The sequence below is a fragment of the Carcharodon carcharias genome, chromosome 20 (assembly GCF_017639515.1).
Source record: "Carcharodon carcharias isolate sCarCar2 chromosome 20, sCarCar2.pri, whole genome shotgun sequence".
Lineage (NCBI taxonomy): Eukaryota > Metazoa > Chordata > Chondrichthyes > Lamniformes > Lamnidae > Carcharodon > Carcharodon carcharias.
The window spans coordinates 114,881,294-114,894,900 of record NC_054486.1 but is presented as its reverse complement, the minus strand read 5'-3'; the positions used below and the strand labels follow the sequence as shown (position 1 = coordinate 114,894,900).

The 13,607-nt window shown below is 49.2% G+C and overlaps 1 protein-coding gene across 1 annotated transcript in view; it reads right to left on the bottom strand.

Annotated features, from left to right (window-relative positions):
- Positions 1-6,454, bottom strand: part of LOC121292527 (serine/threonine-protein kinase Nek9) — a 92,437-nt gene extending 85,983 nt beyond the window's left edge. The window contains exon 1 of the mRNA XM_041214619.1: positions 6,187-6,454. Within this exon, the coding sequence (XP_041070553.1) occupies positions 6,187-6,378 (192 nt within the window). The 5' untranslated portion in view covers positions 6,379-6,454. The remainder of the gene's footprint in view (positions 1-6,186) is intronic.
- Between the last annotated feature and the right edge of the window lie 7,153 nt (positions 6,455-13,607).

Genomic DNA, 13,607 nt, shown 5'->3' with positions numbered 1-13,607 from the left:
ATCGAGGAGCCCCAACAAAACTGGAGTCAAAGGGAATCAGGGGAAAACTCTCTGCTGGTTGGAGTCATACCTAGCACAAAGGAAGATAGTCGTGGTTTTTGGAGGTCAGTCATCTCAGCTCCAGGACATCACTGCAGGAGTTCCTCAGGATAGTGTCCTTGTCCCAACCATCTTCAGCTGCTTCGTCAATGACCTTCCCTCCATCCTAAGGTCAGGAGTTCACTGGTGATTGCAGTGTTCAGTGCCATTCGCGACTCCTGAGGTACCAAAGCATTGTCATGGTCAGCTGTCCCTCGATTCGATGACAACGCCTAATCAGGGTCCCAGGTTTCTGCGGGTGGATCTTCACGTGACTAACCAGGCCGATTCTCAACTCAAACATCTTTGGGCATATGGGGTAGGACGTCCCACGAGGTAGTGGGATCTGTACCTCAGGATTTGTTCCTTTTCTTTCCTTCTCCGCCGCTGCTCTGCCTCACCATCAGACACCGGGACTCAAAGCCTGATGGAGTCTGAACAATCGGTAACAAGCTCCTCCCAGTCATTAATGCCAATGCTGCAGCGCTTCAAGGAGAGCTTCAGAGTGCCTTTGAAGTGCTTTATTTGTTCTCCCCTGGAACATGGACTATTTGAGAGTTGAGAAAACAGGGCCTGTCTGGGGAGAGTGTTTTTGAGTGTCCAGTCCATTGAAGTTGATTTTGCAGGAGTTTTCCCTGAATGCTTGTGGAACTGGCTTTAAGGAGGACACTAGCGTTTGCTTGATGGTCCTCCCATTGAATGTGACAGAGGCATTGCTGATGGAATTTCTCCAGCGCTCTTATGTGTCTCTGAAATACAGTCCAGGTCTCACTGCAGTACAGGAGGCTGGTGACAACAAGATACTGAAGCAGTCCATGTCCAAATGCAGCAAGACCTGGACAATAGGGAGCGTTACACTGTCAGAGGGTCAGTACTGAGGGAGTGCTGCACTGTCGGAGGGTCAGTACTGAGGGAGTGCTGCACTGTCGGAGGGTCAGTACTGAGGGAGTGCTGCACTGTCAGAGGGTCAGTGCTGAGGGATCGCCGCACTGTCGGAGGGTCAGTACTGAGGGAGTGCTGCACTGTCGGAGGGTCAGTACTGAGGGAGTGCTGCACTGTCGGAGGGTCAGTACTGAGGGAGTGCCGCACTGTCGGAGGGTCAGTACTGAGGGAGTGCTGCACTGTCAGAGGGTCAGTGCTGAGGGATCGCCGCACTGTCGGAGGGTCAGTACTGAGGGAGTGCTGCACTGTCGGAGGGTCAGTACTGAGGGAGTGCCGCACTGTCGGAGGGTCAGTGCTGAGGGAGTGCCGCACTGTCAGAGGGTCAGTGCTGAGGGAGCTTTACACTGTCGGAGGGTCAGCGCTGAGGGAGCGTTACACTGTCAGAGGGTCAGCGCTGAGGAAACGCCGCACTGTTGGAGGGTCAGTACTGAGGGAGTGCCGCACTGTCAGAGGGTCAGTGCTGAGGGAGCTTTACACTATCAGACGGTCAGTACTGAGGGAGCATTACACTGTCGGAGGGTCAATACTGAGGAAGTGTTATACTGTTGGAGGGTCAGTGCTGAGGAAGCACCGCACTGTCAGAGGGTCAGTACTGAGGGAGTGCTGCACTGTCATGGGTCAGTGCTGAGGGAGCTTTACACTGTCGGAGGGTCAGTACTGAGGGAGTGCTGCACTGTCGGAGGGTCAGTACTGAGTGAGTGCTGCACTGTCGGAGGGTCAGTACTGAGGGAGTGCTGCACTGTCATGGGTCAGTGCTGAGGGAGCTTTACACTGTCGGAGGGTCAGTACTGAGGGAGTGCTGCACTGTCGGAGGGTCAGTACTGAGGGAGTGCTGCACTGTCAGAGGGTCAATGCTGAGGGATCGCCGCACTGTCGGAGGGTCAGTACTGAGGGAGTGCTGCACTGTCGGAGGGTCAGTACTGAGGGAGTGCCGCACTGTCGGAGGGTCAGTACTGAGGGAGTGCCGCACTGTCAGAGGGTCAGTACTGAGGGAGCTTTACACTGTCGGAGGGTCAGCGCTGAGGAAACGCCGCACTGTCGGAGGGTCAGTACTGAGGGAGTGCCGCACTGTCAGAGGGTCAGTACTGAGGGAGTGCCGCACTGTCGGAGGGTCAATACTGAGGAAGTGCTGCACTGTCATGGGTCAGCGCTGAGGGAGCGTTACACTGTCAGAGGGTCAGTGCTGAGGAAGCACCGCACTGTCAGAGGGTCAGTACTGAGGGAGTGCTGGACTGTCGGAGGGTCAGTACTGAGGGTGTGCCGCACTGTCAGAGGGTCAGTACCGAGGTAGTGTCGCAATGTCGGAGGGTCAGTACTGAGGGAGTGCTGCACTGTCAGAGGGTCAGTACCGAGGTAGTGTCGCAATGTCGGAGGGTCAGTACTGAGGGAGTGCTGCACTGTCAGAGGGTCAGTACCGAGGTAGTGTCGCAATGTCGGAGGGTCAGTACTGAGGGTGTGCCGCACTGTCAGAGGGTCAGTACCGAGGTAGTGTCACAATGTCGGAGGGTCAGTACTGAGGGAGTGCTGCACTGTCAGAGGGTCAGTACCGAGGTAGTGTCGCAATGTCGGAGGGTCAGTACTGAGGGTGTGCCGCACTGTCAGAGGGTCAGTACCGAGGTAGTATCGCAATGTCGGACGGTCAGTACTGAGGGAGTGCTGCACTGTCAGAGGGTCAGTACCGAGGTAGTGTCACAATGTCGGAGGGTCAGTACTGAGGGAGTGCTGCACTGTCAGAGGGTCAGTACCGAGGTAGTGTCGCAATGTCGGAGGGTCAGTACTGAGGGAGTGCTGCACTGTCAGAGGGTCAGTACCGAGGTAGTGTCGCAATGTCGGAGGGTCAGTACTGAGGGTGTGCCGCACTGTCAGAGGGTCAGTACCGAGGTAGTGTCGCAAGGTCGGAGGGTCAGTACTGAGGGAGTGCTGCACTGTCAGAGGGTCAGTACCGAGGTAGTGTCGCAATGTCGGAGGGTCAGTACTGAGGGAGTGCTGCACTGTCAGAGGGTCAGTACCGAGGTAGTGTCGCAATGTCGGAGGGTCAGTACTGAGGGAGTGCCGCACTGTCAGAGGGTCAGTACCGAGGTAGTGTCACAATGTCGGAGGGTCAGTACTGAGGGTGTGCCGCACTGTCAGAGGGTCAGTACCGAGGTAGTGTCGCAATGTCGGAGGGTCAGTACTGAGGGAGTGCTGCACTGTCAGAGGGTCAGTACCGAGGTAGTGTCGCAATGTCGGAGGGTCAGTACTGAGGGAGTGCAGCTCTGTCAGAAGCTCAGTACTGAGGGAGTGCTGCACTGTCAGAGGGTCAGTACCGAGGTAGTGTCGCAATGTCGGAGGGTCAGTACTGAGGGAGTGCTGCACTGTCGGAGGGTCAGTACTGAGGGAGTGCTGCACTGTCAGAGGGTCAGTACTGAGGGAGTGCTGCACTGTCGGAGGGTCAGTACTGAGGGAGTGCTGCACTGTCAGAGGGTCAGTACTGAGGGAGTGCTGCACTGTCGGAGGGTCAGTACTGAGGGAGTGCTGCACTGTCAGAGGGTCAGTACCGAGGTAGTGTCGCAATGTCGGAGGGTCAGTACTGAGGGAGTGCTGCACTGTCGGAGGGTCAGTACTGAGGGAGTGCTGCACTGTCAGAGGGTCAGTACCGAGGTAGTGTCGCAATGTCGGAGGGTCAGTACTGAGGGAGTGATTTGAGGTAAAGTTGCTGTTGTTAATGAGGTAAAGTCATGAATCTGATGATTTTCACTTTGCTCCAATGCCCATCACAAACTGAACTGAGCCGGTTACCGGGTTAGAGTATAAACGCCAGCCTGGAGTGGTTATGGTAGTGCTGCTGGTTATGGTAGTGTTGCTGGTTGTGCTGGTTGTGGTAGTGCTACTGTTTATGGTGGTGTTGCTTGTTATGGCAGTGTTGTTGGTTATGGCAGTGTCGGTTATGATGATGTTGTTGATTATGCTGGTTATGGTGGTGTTGTTGGTTATGCCAGTGTTGCTGGTTATGGCGGTGTTGCTGGTTATGGCGGTGTTCCTGGTTATGATGGTGTTGCTGATAATGCTGGTTATGGCGCTGTTCCTGGTTATGGCGTTGTTGCTGGTTATGCCGGTGTTGCTGGTTACGGTGGTGTTGCTGGTTATGCCGGTGTTGCTGGTCATGGCAGTGTTGCTGGTTATGGTGGTGTTGCCGGTTATGCTGGTTAGGACGGTGTTGCTGGTTACGGTGGTGTTGCTGGTTACGGTGGTGTTGCTGGTTATGGTGGTGTTGCCAGTTATGGTGGTGTTGCTGGTTATGATGGTTAGGATGGTGTTGCTGGTTATGGCAGTGTTGCTGGTTATGATGGTGTTGCTGGTTATGATGGTTAGGACAGTGTTGCTGGTTATGGTGGTGTTGCTGGTTATGGTGGTTTTGCTGGTTATGATGGTGTTGCTGGTTATGGCAGTGTTGCTGGTTACGGTGGTGTTGCTGGTTATGGCAGTGTTGCTGGTTATGGTGGTGTTGCTGGTTACGGTGGTGTTGCTGGTTATGCTGGTTAGGACAGTATTGCTGGTTATGGTGGTGTTGCTGGTTATGGCAGTGTTGCTGGTTATGGTGGTGTTGCTGGTTATGGCAGTGTTGCTGGTTACGGTGGTTTTACTGGTTATGGTGTTGTTGCTGGTTATGGTGGTTTTGCTGGTTATGGTGTTGTTGCTGGTTATGGTGGTTTTGCTGGTTATGGTGGTGTTGCTGGTTATGGTGGTTTTGCTGGTTATGCTGGTTAGGACAGTGTTGCTGGTTACGGTGGTTTTGCTGGTTATGGTGGTGTTGCTGGTTATGGTGGTTTTGCTGGTTATGGCAGTGTTGCTGGTTACGGTGGTTTTGCTGGTTATGGTGGTGTTGCTGGTTATGGTGGTTTTGCTGGTTATGGTGGTTTTGCTGGTTATGGCAGTGTTGCTGGTTATGGTGGTTAGGACAGTGTTGCTGGTTATGGTGGTTTTGCTGGTTATGGCAGTGTTGCTGGTTATGGTGGTGTTGCTGGTTATGGCAGTGTTGCTGGTTATGGTGGTTTTGCTGGTTATGGCAGTGTTGCTGGTTATGGTGGTGTTGCTGGTTATGGCAGTGTTGCTGGTTATGGTGGTTAGGACAGTGTTGCTGGTTATGGTGGTTTTGCTGGTTATGGCAGTGTTGCTGGTTATGGTGGTGTTGCTGGTTATGGCAGTGTTGCTGGTTATGGTGGTTTTGCTGGTTATGGCAGTGTTGCTGGTTATGGTGGTGTTGCTGGTTATGGCAGTGTTGCTGGTTATGGTGGTTAGGACAGTGTTGCTGGTTATGGTGGTTTTGCTGGTTATGGCAGTGTTGCTGGTTATGGTGGTGTTGCTGGTTATGGCAGTGTTGCTGGTTATGGTGGTTAGGACAGTGTTGCTGGTTATGGTGGTGTTGCTGGTTATGGTGGTGTTGCTGGTTATGGCAGTGTTGCTGGTTATGGTGGTTAGGACAGTGTTGCTGGTTATGGTGGTTTTGCTGGTTATGGCAGTGTTGCTGGTTATGGTGGTGTTGCTGGTTATGGCAGTGTTGCTGGTTATGGTGGTGTTGCTGGTTATGGTGGTTAGGACAGTGTTGCTGGTTATGGCGGTGTTGCTGGTTATGGCAGTGTTGCTGGTTATGGTGGTGTTGCTGGTTATGGTGGTGTTGCTGGTTATGGTGGTTAGGACAGTGTTGCTGGTTATGGCAGTGTTGCTGGTTATGGTGGTTAGGACAGTGTTGCTGGTTATGGCAGTGTTGCTGGTTATGGTGGTTAGGACAGTGTTGCTGGTTACGGTGGTGTTGCTGGTTATGGTGGTGTTGCTGGTTATGGTGGTTAGGACAGTGTTGCTGGTTACGGTGGTGTTGCTGGTTATGGTGGTGTTGCTGGTTATGGTGGTGTTGCTGGTTATGGTGGTTAGGACAGTGTTGCTGGTTATGGTGGTTAGGACAGTGTTGCTGGTTATGGCGGTGTTGCTGGTTATGGCAGTGTTGCTGGTTATGGTGGTGTTGCTGGTTATGGTGGTGTTGCTGGTTATGGTGGTTAGGACAGTGTTGCTGGTTATGGTGGTGTTGCTGGTTATGGTGGTGTTGCTGGTTATGGTGGTTAGGACAGTGTTGCTGGTTATGGTGGTGTTGCTGGTTATGGTGGTGTTGCTGGTTATGCTAGTTATGGTTACCTCTGTCCGCCGGTACAATGTGGCCTCCCCGAAGGCGCCTCTGCCCAGGATCTTCACCGGGATGTAGTGAACCTCGCCCCCGGCCTCACTCAGAACCGAGTCCCCGGCCTCGGGGTCCGCGCAGCCCGACTCACTGCAGCCGAACTCGGAGCTGACCGACTCCAGGTGCCGCTCGAACGGCTTCAGCTCCATGGCGGCGGCGGCGGCGGAGAGCAGATCGCGGAGACCCCGTCACTGCCGCCGGACCCGGCTCAGCCTGAGGCCCGAGGCCCCAACACAGCGGCGCCTGGCGGTGGGAGGAGAGCAGTGACACTCCCGGTGCTGCCTCCTGGTGGTGGGAGGAGAGCAGTGACACTTCCGGTGCTGCCTCCTGGCGGTGGGAGGAGAGCAGTGACACTCCCGGTGCTGCCTCCTGGTGGTGGGAGGAGAGCAGTGACACTTCCGGTGCTGCCTCCTGGCGGTGGGAGGAGAGCAGTGACACTCCCGGTGCTGCCTCCTGGTGGTGGGAGGAGAGCAGTGACACTTCCGGTGCTGCCTCCTGGCGGTGGGAGGAGAGCAGTGACACTCACGATATCACCACCTGGCGGTCGGAGGAGAGCAGAGACAGAGACAGGGACAGACCCGGTGCTGCCCCCTGGTAGTAGGAGGAGCGCAGCAACACTCCCGGTGCTGCCACCTGGCGATGGGAGGAGAGCAGTGACGGTCCCGGTGCTGCAGCCTGGCGGTGGGAGGAGAGCAGTGACTGTCCCCGTGCTGCCCCCTCGCGGTGGGAGGAGAACAATGAAATATCCAGTGCTGCCCCCTGGCGCTTGGGAAGAGAGCAATGACATTCCCGCTGCTGCCCCCTGGCGCTAGGAGGAGCGCAGTGACACCCCCGCTACTGCCACCTGCCGATGGGAGGAGAGCAGTGACAGCCCCAGTGCTGCCATCTGGCGGTGGGAGGAAAGCACTGACACTCCCGGTGCTGCCGACTGGCGGTGGGAGGAGATCAGTGACAGTCCCGGTGCTGCCCCTGGCGGTGGGAGGAGAGCAGTGACACTCCCGGTGCTGCCCCCTGGTGGTGGGTGGTGAGCAGTGACACTCCCGGTGCTGCCCCCTGGTGGTGGGAGGTGAGCAGTGACACTCCTGATGCTGCCCCTGGTGGTGGGAGGAGAGCAGTGACACTCCGACACTCCTGATGCTGCCCCTGGTGGTGGGAGGAGTGCAGTGACACTCCTGATGCTGCCCCTGGTGGTGGGAGGAGTGCAGTGACACTCCTGATGCTGCCCCTGGTGGTGGGAGGAGAGCAGTGACACTCCTGATGCTGCCCCTGGTGGTGGGAGGAGAGCAGTGACACTCCTGATGCTGCCCCTGGTGGTGGGAGGAGTGCAGTGACACTCCTGATGCTGCCCCTGGTGGTGGGAGGAGAGCAGTGTCCCTCCATGCGCAGCCCCCTGGTCATATGAGGATTGTAGATCTGTCCCAGTCTGTCCCTGGGACCTGGCACATTCGCGTTCCTAGAGGTTTAACACGATCTTCTCCAAGCCCAGGAGGGAGCCCCCTTCCCAAACACCCAAAAATCTGCAGCTGAGTTTTTGATGACCTCAAGTTTATAGAGGGTAGAGGGTGAGAGTCTGGCCAGGAGTGTGTTGAGATTTGATAGAGATGTTCAGGGGTCTGGACAGAGCCGGTCAGAAGAAACTGTTCCCAAATGTGATAGGGTCAAGAACGAGAGGGCACAGGTTTATGGCAAATGGTAAAAGAAACAATAGTGATCTGAGAAAAATTGTTTCATGCAGTTGGGATCCAGAATGGTCCACCTGAGAGTGAGGGCGATAGGGTCAACCAGCATTTCAGAGGGAATTGGATTATGGTCTGAAAAGGGAGAATGTGCAGGGTTACGGGACAAGGCAGTGGACTGACAATCGGTCAATTGCTGATTCAGACAGCCAGCGTAGACACAACGGCTCGAATAGCCTCCGTCTCCACTGTAACAATTCTGCGATACTGTGTTGGAATAGTCTCCTCGAGAAGGAACAAAGGCACAAGTGAGATTTCAATAGCAGATGTGCTGAGGAAGGGCACAATCGGGTGTGTTAGGAAGATAGAAATAGGTCTTAATAATGGTCGGAAGCTCATCTTGTGGTCAAATATAACACCGAGTCACAGACAGTCTGGTTCAGTTACAGACACTTGCCATGGAGAAGGATGGAGTTGGTAGCTAGGGAACAGTATTTTTTGCAGAGATCAAAGGTCATGGCTTAATTCTTCCCAATATTTAATTGGAGGAAACGTCTGCTCACCCAGTACAGGATGTCGATAGGCAGCCCTGGTAATGTAGAGACTGGAGGAGTTGAGAGAGGTGCTGGTGAGGGAGAGCTGGGTGTTGTCAGGGTACATGTGAAAACTAAAGTTGTGTCTTTGGATGATAGCAGTGAGGGTTAGAGTGCAGATAAGAAATAGAATGGGGTCAGGGATTGCTCCTTAGGGGACAGCAGAGGTAACAATGTGGGAGCAGGAAGAGAAGCCATTGCTGGTGATTCTCTGGCTGAGATTAGATAAGAATGGAACCAGGCTGCTGCTAGTCCCACCCGGCTGGATGACAGTGGGGAGGGGCTGGTGTGGCTGCTGTACGCAGGCCGAGAGGGACAAGGAGGGGTTGCTGTGCTTTGTCACCTTCAAATAGGATGTAATTTGTGACATTGACAAGGGCAGTTTTGGTACTGTGACCGGAGAGGAAACCTGATTGGAAGGATGAAAGTTTGGACTTCCAGGAATGATGACTGAGAATTTTGGAGGTGACAAGTTCAAAGACTTTGAGAGGAAAGGGAGTTTGGAGAGGGGCTGGTTGTTTATAAGGATAGGGGCATGAAGGATTGGAATTTGTGTGTTGTAGGCAGTGTTGAAGGAGGGAGAGGGACAGAATCTGAGGAAGGGAACTGTTACCAATATGAATAAAGGAAGTGCAAGTGGTAATGTTCTGGGGGTAAATAGAATGTGGGTTAATATTCCTTTATAATAGATCAGAGATAGACTGGTGGTTAGTGTATAATGAATAGATTGAGATTAATATCTCTGCATAATGGATAGACTGTGGGTTAATATCTCTGCATAATGGATAGACTGTGGGTTAATATCTCTGTATAATGGATAGACTGGTAGTTAATGTCCCTCTATAATGGAAAGACTGAGGGTTAATATCTCAGTATAATGGATAGAGTGGGGGTTAATCTCTCTGTATGGTGGATAGACTGGGGTTAATATCCCTGTATAATGGAGAGACAGGGGGTTAATATCTCTGTATAGTGGATATACTGAGGGTTAATATCTCAGTATAATGGATAGAATGGGGGTTAATATCTCTGTATAGTGGATAGACTGGGGTTAATATCCCTGTATAATGGAGAGACAGGGGGTTAATATCTCTGTATAGTGGTTAGACTGAGGGTTAATATCTCAGTATAATGGATAGAGTGGGGGTTAATATCTCTGTATAGTGGATAGACTGGGGTTAATATCCCTGTATAATGGAGAGACAGGGGGTTAATATCTCTGTATAATGGATAGACTGTGGGTTAATATCTCTGCATAATGGATAGACTGTGGGTTAATATCTCTGTATAATGGATAGACTGGTAGTTAATGTCCCTCTATAATGGAAAGACTGAGGGTTAATATCTCAGTATAATGGATAGAGTGGGGGTTAATCTCTCTGTATGGTGGATAGACTGGGGTTAATATCCCTGTATAATGGAGAGACAGGGGGTTAATATCTCTGTATAGTGGATAGACTGAGGGTTAATATCTCAGTATAATGGATAGAATGGGGGTTAATATCTCTGTATAGTGGATAGACTGGGGTTAATATCCCTGTATAATGGAGAGACAGGGGGTTAATATCTCTGTATAGTGGTTAGACTGAGGGTTAATATCTCAGTATAATGGATAGAGTGGGGGTTAATATCTCTGTATAGTGGATAGACTGGGGTTAATATCCCTGTATAATGGAGAGACAGGGGGTTAATATCTCTGTATAATGGATAGAGTGGGGGTTAATATCTCTGTATAATGGATAGAGTGGAGGTTAATATCTCTGTATAATGGATAGAGTGGGGGTTAATATCTCTGTATAGTGGATAGACTGAGGGTTAATATCCCTGTATAATGGAGAGACAGGGGGTTAATATCTCTGTATAGTGGTTAGACTGAGGGTTAATATCTCTGTATAATGGATAGAGTGGGGGTTAATATCTCTGTATAGTGGATAGACTGGGGTTAATATCCCTGTATAATGGAGAGACAGGGGGTTAATATCTCTGTATAATGGATAGAGTGGGGGTTAATATCTCTGTATAATGGATAGAGTGGAGGTTAATATCTCTGTATAATGGATAGAGTGGGGGTTAATATCTCTGTATAATGGATAGAGTGGGGGTTAATATCTCTGTATAGTAGATAGACTGAGGGTTAATATCTCTGTATAGTGGATAGACTGAGGGTTAATATCTCAGTATAATGGATAGAGTGGGGGTTAATATCTCTGTATAGTAGATAGACTGAGGGTTAATATCTCTGTATAGTGGATAGACTGAGGGTTAATATCTCAGTATAATGGATAGAGTGGGGGTTAATATCCCTGTATAATGGAGAGACAGGGGGTTAATATCTCTGTATAATGGATAGAGTGGGGGTTAATATCTCTGTATAATGGATAGAATGGGAGTTAATATCTCTGTTTAGTGGATAGACTGAGGGTTAATATCTCTTTATAATGGATAGACTGGGGTTAATATCTCTGTATAATGGATAGACAGGGGGTTAATATCTCTGTCTAATGGATAGACTGGGGTTAATATCTCTGTATAATGGATAGACTGGGGTTAATATCTCTGTATAATGGATAGACTGAGGGTTAATATCCCTGTATAATGGATAGACTGGGGTTAATATCTCAGTATAATGGATAGACTGAGAGTTAATATCTCTGTATAATGGATAGAGTGGGGGTTAATATCCCTGTATAATGGATAGACTGGGGTTAATATCTCTGTATAATGGGTAGACTGGGGTTAATATCCCTGTATAGTGAATAGACTGGGATGAATATCTCTGTATAATGGATAGACTGTGGGTTAATATCTCTGTATAATGGAGAGACAGGGCATTAATATCTCTGTATAATGGATAGACTGGGGTTACTGTCTCTGTAGAATGAGTAGACTAGGGTTAGTATCCCTGTATAATGGAAAGACTGGGGTTAATATCCCTGTATAGTGAATAGACTGGGGTTAATATCTCTGTATAATGGGTAGACTGTGGGTTAATATCTCTGTCTATTGGATAGACAGTGGGTTAATATCTCTGTATAATGGGTAGTCTGGGGTTAATATCTCTGTATAATGGATAGACTGTGGGTTAATATCTCTGTATAATGGAGAGACAGGGGGTTAATATCTCTGTATAATGGATAGACTGGGGTTACTGTCTCTGTAGAATGAGTAGACTAGGGTTAATATCCCTGTATAATGGAAAGACTGGGGTTAATATCCCTGTATAGTGAATAGACTGGGGTTAATATCTCTGTATAATGGGTAGACTGTGGGTTAATATCTCTGTATAATGGATAGGCTGGTGGTTACTATCTCTGTATAATGGATAGACTGGTGGTTACTATCTCTGTATAATGGATAGACTGTGGGTTAATATCCCTGTATAATGGAGAGACAGGGGGTTAATATCTCTGTATAATGGATAGACTGTGGGTTAATATCTCTGTATAATGGATAGACTGGGGTTAATATCTCTGTATAATGGATAGATTGGGGTTAATATCTCTGTATAATGGAGAGACAGGGCATTAATATCTCTGTATAATGGATAGACTGGTGTTTACTATCTCTGTATAATGAATAGACTGGTGGTTACTATCTCTGTATAATGGAAAGACTGGGGTTAATATCCTTGTACAGTGAATAGTCTGGGATGAATATCTCTGTATAATGGGTAGACTGGGGTTAATATCTGTATAATGGGTAGACTGGGGTTAATATCTCTGTATAGTGGATAGACTGCGGGTTAATATCTCTTTATAATGGATAGACTGGGGTTAATACCACTGTGTAACAGAGATAATGGGAGTTAATATTCTTATAAAATGGATAGACTGGCAGTTATGTATAATGGATGGACTGATGTTAATATTCCTATATAATGGATAGATTGGGGGTTACTATCCGTGTAGAATGAATAGACTGGGGGTTAATATTCCTGTATAATGGATGAGTGAATTGGATTGTGTGCTCTGGCCTAAATGGGCTGTAGTCTGTGGTGTGAACAGGACATTGTCCTATGGGAGGAAGGGATGGAGAGCACAGTGATGACGGCAGGAGACTATTTTTAGTGCTGCCTATTTTTAGAGGCCAGCTGTGTGTGTGTGAGGCTCTGTAAACAGCAGTGTGTCATTGCCTGACGCTATGGACTCACAGCTCCCTTCCCTGCCCGAGTATGTCCTATCCACACATCCTCAGCTACCAATCTTCCTGCTCATTTTAGTTGCCTAGCAGGCAACCCTATCTCTTCTTGCACACAAGCAAGGCACAAACACCCAGAGCCTGAACAGCCACACACAAAGACCTGATTCCTTCCCTAGAACATCAGTCAGTGTGTGTGACTGCAGCCCCTGTTCTTTCATCGCTCTCTAACCTCACAAGACACAATCTCCATACCTGTGCCCACACTCTCCCTCACTCCTGCTCATATGCTGCATTGACTCTTGAGTAAAAAGATTGTCAAACCATTGGGAGTTGGGGAAAATGGTGAAAAGCATAAAAAAGACAAAGAGAGGGTATGTGTAAAGCTTAGCGAGTGACATAAAAAAAGAAGACAAAAATCTTTTATGGACATATAAAGAGTAAAAGGATAGTTAAATGAAAAGTGGGGCTGATTAGGAGCCAAAACAAAATCTTGCAGAGTCAGAGGACATGACAAGGGCAAAACATGGCATTTATAGTGTACCATTTATAATGTATTTATAGTGTCCCATTTATTGTGTACCATTTATTGTGTACCATTTATAGTGTATTTATAGTGTACCATTTATTGTGTACCATTTATAGTGTATTTATAGTGTACCATTTATAGTGTACCATTTATTGTGTACCATTTATAGTGTATTTATAGTGTACCATTTATTGTGTACCATTTATAGTGTACCATTTATTGTGTACCATTTATTGTGTACCATTTATAGTGTACCATTTATTGTGTACCATTAACACAGTCAAATGTCCCAAAGTGCTTCACAACAGAGTCATCGAGTCATCAAGTTATCAAACAAAATTGGAGACTGATCCACATGAAGACAGATGACCAAACGCTTGTCAAAGAGAGAGAGAGAAAACGTTGGGAACACTCAGCAGGTCAGGCAGCATTGCAGAGAGAGA